Here is a 6,754-nt window from a genome sequence, read left to right as displayed (position 1 = left end):
ATCAATATGCACGGCAGTTTCTGTGGTTTTCCACCTTCATCGATCTCTTCACTGAACAGAGGGGGGTGATACTGGAATTTCAAAGATCTAAACAGGAAATTTGCCTCCAGAGTCTTGGTTCTTCACTGACCCCACAGGATGAGGGGCTTTATGCAATATTTATGGAACTAAACTAATGCTAAAGCATGATGTAAATATATCTTCTTCAGATTCCATTGTAAATTTGGGTTTCTTTCCCCTAGTTGGACTTCATGGTGAGCCCACAGCAAGTGAATCAAACGGTTCTCACGGAATTCATCCTGCAAGGATTTGGGAATCTCCCTGAGCTACAAACTCTTCTCTTCCTGCTATTTCTTGCCATCTACATTGCAACCATGGCTGGGAACATCCTGATCTTTGCACTAGTTGTGGCTGATCAGCAGCTTCACATCCCCATGTACTTCTTCCTGGGGAACTTGTCTTGCTTGGAGACCTGCTGCTCTTCCACCATCCTGCCCAAGGTGCTGACTGGTCTCCTGACAGGGGACAGGACCATTTCATTTAGTGCCTGTCTCACACAATACTATATCTTTGGTTCTATGGTGGCTACAGAATGCCTTCTCCTGTCGGTGATGTCTTACGATCGGTATTTAGCGATATGCAATCCGCTGCACTATGCAGCTCGTATGAGTAGCAGGGCCTGCCTCCAGCTTGCAGGTGGCTCTTGGATAGGTGGCTTCCTATGTTGTGGCACAACAACATTATCAATATCTCAGTTAACATTCTGTGGCCCAAACGTTATTGATCATTTTTTTTGTGATTTTATTCCCCTTGTAAAGCTCTCCTGCAATGACCCTCACCTGATGGAAACATTGGCTTTCACACTCAGTTTGTTTTTCTCACTAGTACCATTCCTGTTTATTTTGATGTCCTACATCTTCATCATCACCACCATCCTGAGAATCCCGTCCACCACTGGGAGGCAAAAGGCCTTTTCCACCTGCTCCTCCCACCTCATCGTGGTGACCATTTACTTTACAACTCTGCTGATTGCTTATATGTTCCCAACCACTGACATCCTGAGCGACTTCAAGAAAGTTCTCTCTGTCTTCTACACTGTCCTGACTCCTCTGGTGAATCCCCTCATCTACAGCCTGAGAAACAAAGAGGTCCAGGAGGCCCTGAGGAAAGCTTGCAGGATATTCATGTTTGGACCATATTAATCATTCAATTTCCTCGAGTTAAAATAAATATTACATGAGCTGGGGTAGGGCCTGAAGTGAAGTCCGCTGTAGTCTCGGGTCGTGTTTCCCTGAGCTTCATTGGACTTCGTGTCCTGCTCTTACACTGGGTGTCTCAACCTTTCTAGACTACTGTACCCCTTTCAGGAGTCTGATTTGTCTTGCGTATCCCCAAGTTTCACCTCACTTAAAATCTTTCAAAATCAGACATAAAATACAAAATTGTCACAGCACATTACTACTGAAAAACTGCTGATTTTCTCATTTTTACCATATAATTATGAAACAAATCAATTGGTATATAAAGATTGTACGTACATTTCAGTGTATAATCTGTAGCGAAGAATACAGAAGTCATTGTCTGTATGAAATTTAGTTTAGACTTTGCTAGTGCTTTTTCTGTTGCCTATTGTAAAACTAGGCAAATCTCTAGATGAGCTGACATGTAGGAATGACCCCGGGCCCACAGGCCTGGGTGCCCCTTTAATTGGGGCATTTTGTTCTTGCTTGCAAGCTGGGCACACCCGCTTTGCTTATCGCAGGAACTTGGCCTTCCTCCATCCTCCCCCCCTTACTTTCACACAGTCGGCCTCGTCTGCACCTGGCAGTGTTTTGTAGCTTGCCTCTTCTGCAGTTTCTCACACTGACTACTGTGTTTGCAGCTGGGGATGTTTTGTAGTTTGCTATGCTTCTGAGCTCGTGATGGAAGATTTTTGTAGGAAACTTTGAATTGTGCTGTGCATTTGCGCATGTGTAATCTTAGATAATAAAAGAGGCAGGTGAGCTCAGAAAAGCAGCTTTTGCCTCCTCGGATTTCTACAACTTGGTGTCAAGTCTTTCCTTCACTGACATACCCCTGGAAAGACCTCTGGTACCCCCAGCATATACACGGGTCCCTGGTAAGAACCCACTGCTCTTACAGCCCTGAGAAAGTGGAGATGGAGAGACACACACACAAAAACAGGACACTCCCATGGGAGGGAAGCCCCACCCTGCCACCATCCACTCCCTCCGACTGCCCTTCACAGAAACCCCAACCCATCCAACTCCCCCCCGTTCCTGTCCCTGATCCCCCTCCCGCACCCTGCCCTAAGGCTAAGGCGCTCCTCATGAACCCCCGGACCCCCCCCATCTAAGCCTCCCTTCTCTTGTCCCCAACTGCCCCTCTGATACTCCCCAAACATCCCCCCAGACCTCACCCCTACCTGTCCCTGACAAACTGCTGAGACTCTCAGCCTATCCAACCGCTGCCTGATCCCTGACTGCCCCCCTGAACCTCCACCCCTCCAACCCCCCTGCCCCTGTCCCTTGACTGCCCCCACCAGGAAACCCCTACCCCTTCTCCAACCCCTCAGCCCCCTTACCGTGCCACTCAGACCAGCGTGTCTTGCTCTGCGCAGCTCCAGACACGCTGCTGCATACATGCCTCCGTGCTCCCCCGCGGAGCCACAGCCTCCCAACCACCCCACACACACACCCCCAGCACCTGCCTTCCAGATTCAAACACCTCAAAATTCAGGAGTGCTCAAGCTCAGTTTGGGCAGCTGTTACTTCATTGCTCCCAAATCAAATATACTGATCCACTGTAATTTGCTGTAGAAAAGTAGGATAAAATTGAGCAAGAAATGCTTCCCAGTGGTTATTAGGACTGGAATTGCTATTTTCAACAGCCATTGCCTTTTTTTGTTTGTTTGTTTGTTTGTTTAAAAGGAAGACAGTGATATTGCATTGGCAAATTCCCCATAAAAAGAAAGAGTGGAACAAAAGAATAATAAAGGCACCTCAACTTTTCCTCATTTATGGAGAACAGTCATATAATCTGCATCCAGATAGCCTCCATTCACACAAGCTGAAAATTGTTCCACTTTACTGCAGTTCTGTAACCATATGGGAACCAATCCTGTTTGTGTTTTGTGCACATCCAAAATTCCTGCTGAATGACCCGCCCTGGGAGTGAGTTACCAGTGACCCAGGGCTGGGGCAGAAGGAGGGTGCAGGTAGGGGTGGGGAGAGAGCCCAGGGCTGGGGCGGGAGGAGGTATGTGGAGGGGACACTGGGGGGGGCAGGAGGAGCCCAGAGCTGGGGCAGCAGCGGGGTGGAGGGAGGGCACTGGTGCAGGTGAAAAGGGGAAGCCCAGCGCTGGGGCAGCAGGGGAGTACGAGGGAGAGCCCAGGGCTGGGACGGGGGGCAGCCAAATTTTTTTTTGCTTGGGGTGGCAAAAAATCTAGAGCCAGCCCTGCCACTGGGAGCCGCGATCATCCGGGCCTGCGGACGGGGCAGGTAAACACACCGACCCAGCCCACCAGGGGCTTTCCCTACACAGGTGGCGACCCCTGTTTGAGAAGCCCTGGATTAAGGAGAACAACTTTTCACCCTCTTTCTTGTAACAACTTTTTATGTACTTGAAAACTGTTATCATGTCCCCTCTCAGTCTTCTCTTCTCCAGACTAAACAAACCCAATTTTTTCAGTCTTCCCTCATAAGTCCTGTTTTCTAGGCCTTTAATCATTTTGCTGCTCTTCTCTGGACTTTAACCAATTTGTCCCCATCTTTCCTGAACTGGACACTGTACTCCAGATCAGGCTCAATATGTGTGGCATACAGTGAAAGAAGTGTGTCTCACATCTTGCTTACGACACTCCTGCTAATACATCCCAGAGTGATGTTCAGGATTGGTTGGTTTGTTTCCAACAGTGTAATTCTGTACCTCCTGTGTTCGTACACTGCCCGCTGCACATGCAAGAATGTACCTGGGGCAAAGGGTCACTGGAGACAGCAGAGGGTGAGGAATGGGAAAGGGGCAGCTCTACTCTAGCATGGGGGCACTAGGGATAGCAGAGGAAGAAGGTTAGGAAAGGGGCAGCTATACAGTGTATTGGGTATTGGGGGAAGCTAAGGTTAATGTGGCCAATCTTTTATGTATCATTCCTAATGATCTCTACGTGGCAGCTATTCACAGGGAATGAGCAAATAAAACAATTATTTTAACTCAAATTACAGGGTTAATATTCCTTACAGTGATGAAGAGTCAATCAACTTAGAATTCAAAATCTAACCCTCAGTGTGAGAAGACCTGCCCCCTTCTGCCTCCCCTATCCACTCAGAGCTCTGAGCCCTTTCTCCCTGCCCCACTAGGACAGCCCTGGGCCACCAGTCCCCAGCTACTCCAGCCCCCCAAGCAGGAGTCACTCAAGCAGGACAGCAATGTTTTTGCCAGAGATCAATTAAACAAACAAACAACCCCCTTTTTTTCAAAATACAATTATGCAAGCCACAAATGTTCAACATTTGGACATTAAGAACAACAAAGTTTTGACACAAAACTTTTCACTCTGGGGATAAATTGGAATGAGACCTTACTGCAAGATTATGGGGCAAATTATGGTAGTAGAGAACTGGGAATTATAACAATTTCCTAGTTGGTTTTTCATTCAGAAATAAGTGGATATTTGTATCCTTCTGTAAATGCTGGGGAAGAAGTGACAGTAGGTCAAAAACTTCATGCTGAAAAAGGACAGTGTTAGAGTCAAGTTGTAGAATATACTGCAATACACACACCTGAAATGATTGTATTGACTGCACCTGAATGGGCCCATGATTTGGCTAGTGTGGATGTAGATCAGTGCCCTTTATGAGATGGAATCAGTGCTATTCTTTGGTTCTCAGATGCTAATAGATCAGTTAGAGACCTACAGGTCTGGAACAATATAACATAATTTGTATTATGTGCTGTGGCACTGAAGATGCTTGTGACCCTGAAACTTTTCTGAAAATGGGAAGAAATTATTTGTACTTTATAATCACAAGTCTCTGACTTCCATGCTGCCATGGTATGGGCCCTTCCAAGAAGCCTATGGGAGTTAGGTGCCAAATTCTCATAGCAATCTCATGGGAGCTGGGTCTTTATTGTGTAAATTACCCCTCCTTTGAAGATCCCAACCTAAATGTGTAAAGCACCCTGTTGCACCTGCATTTTACCTGAGCAGCAGGCTGCACTTCCTTGTTTCAGAAATGACTGACCAGGAGGCATTGACCTAAGGGTAACATTTTCAAAAACACTTAAGCAATCTTCAAAAGTGACATATGAGGCTAAGTCCCGTTTGTGATGTTGCGCCCTATAATGCTTTATGGGAATATGCTTATGAATGTATTGTGGTAGAGCTCAGACCTTGTCCCCCTGGGTCCCGTGCTTCTAGGTGATTTATGCTAGCCTCAGGGGCTTACGGTGACCCTCCATGTAGCTCTTCTCTCTCTAGGGCCAGGTTTACAGACTACTGAGCCCTTTTCATCATACACCAGCAAGGAGGTTGATGAGAGAACTCCCACAGTCTCTGTTGCCCTATGGGTTTTATTTCAGAACAGTTTAACCTCCTGTCCTGTCTCCCCCTCCCAGGAGGTGTTTCTGTAGTGGCAGGTTGGGGGTGAAGGGGCGAGCCCACGCTCTACTCCAGGTTCCGGCCCAGGGACCCTAATGGTAGCAGCTGTTGGCAGCCGACTTTCACTACCAGAGTTGCTACATTTCCCTGGGCCACTTCCCCACAGCTCTCTCGCTTCTCTCTTCTTCACCCTTACCTTAGGGCTCCCTTACCAATGGCTTCAGGGTGTCTTCATTAACCAGCCCTTCAGCCTCACTTCCTGTCCTCTAGCTCCCTGGTTCTCCTCTACCTGGCTGGAATGAGCCCTTTTATAGTATCAAACGGGCCTTAATTAGTCAGGTGTTCACATTACCTTAATGGCCTCACCTGACTCTTTGCAGGTTAATTGAGTCAGGTGTTTTCATTAGCCTGGAGCAGTCCCTGCTCTGATCAGTCAGGGAACAGAGAACTGCTTCTCCAGTGGCCAGTATATGTGCCTTCTACTACTTTGTTGTACCCAGCTGGCCTGGGTCTATCACAGTACATATGACATAACTGGAATGTGTTTTATGCTACATATGCCACGTAACATAACTCTGTAAAAGTTATGATCTGCTGAATACATTCATTGTATTTGTATGCATGTATCATTTTTCTATTTAAAATTATGAATATTGGCTACGTATTTGTTTAATCTTAAGTAGCCTGAGTGAAGCAGTTGGTCAACTTCCTGAGAAAAGATCATTCTCAGTATGTGCTCATTCAAGAAGCCCTTAAGCTAACAATGAACTTGGAGATGCCAATCCACATCTGAGCTTTCCCAGGGATGTGGCTTGGTTGGTAAGGAACTCAGTTATCCATGGATATGTGACTTGCCCAGGTGACTCCAAAACTCCATTTTGTAGATGGATTCTACACATGGGGAGGAAGGGGTGTCCACCCACAAGAGAAAGTCTATTTAAACCCATGGGAGACCCCTCCATTTTGTCTTCAGCTGGCTCAAAATATGAGTTTACCCTGTATAAGCTTTATAATGTACAGGGTAAAATGGCTTTTTTTGGGATTTGGACCCCATTGGGAGTTGGGCATCTGAGTGTTCAAGACAGGAACACTTCTTAAGATGCTTTCAGTTAAGCCTTAAGCTTGTGGGATGTGGTTCAAACCTGGGTCTGTGTTTGT

At 46.8% G+C, this 6,754-nt stretch overlaps 1 protein-coding gene across 1 annotated transcript; it reads left to right on the top strand.

Annotated features, from left to right (window-relative positions):
- The first annotated feature begins 251 nt into the window (after positions 1–251).
- Positions 252–1,202, top strand: LOC116825060 (olfactory receptor 5J3-like). Its single transcript, XM_032780758.2, has one exon. It carries the CDS (start codon positions 252–254, stop codon positions 1,200–1,202), a length of 951 nt encoding a protein of 316 aa, XP_032636649.2.
- The last annotated feature ends 5,552 nt before the right edge of the window (positions 1,203–6,754 follow it).

The sequence above is a fragment of the Chelonoidis abingdonii genome, chromosome 14, assembly GCF_003597395.2.
Source record: "Chelonoidis abingdonii isolate Lonesome George chromosome 14, CheloAbing_2.0, whole genome shotgun sequence".
Classification (NCBI taxonomy): Eukaryota; Metazoa; Chordata; order Testudines; family Testudinidae; genus Chelonoidis; species Chelonoidis abingdonii.
Note: the sequence above shows the minus strand (reverse complement) of the source record. Positions and strands in the feature narration are given on the sequence as shown.

Excerpts from the sequence above, each read along its gene's own strand:
- LOC116825060 (XM_032780758.2), top strand. The coding sequence starts at position 252 with ATGGTGAGCCCACAGCAAGTGAATCAAACGGTTCTCACGGAATTCATC.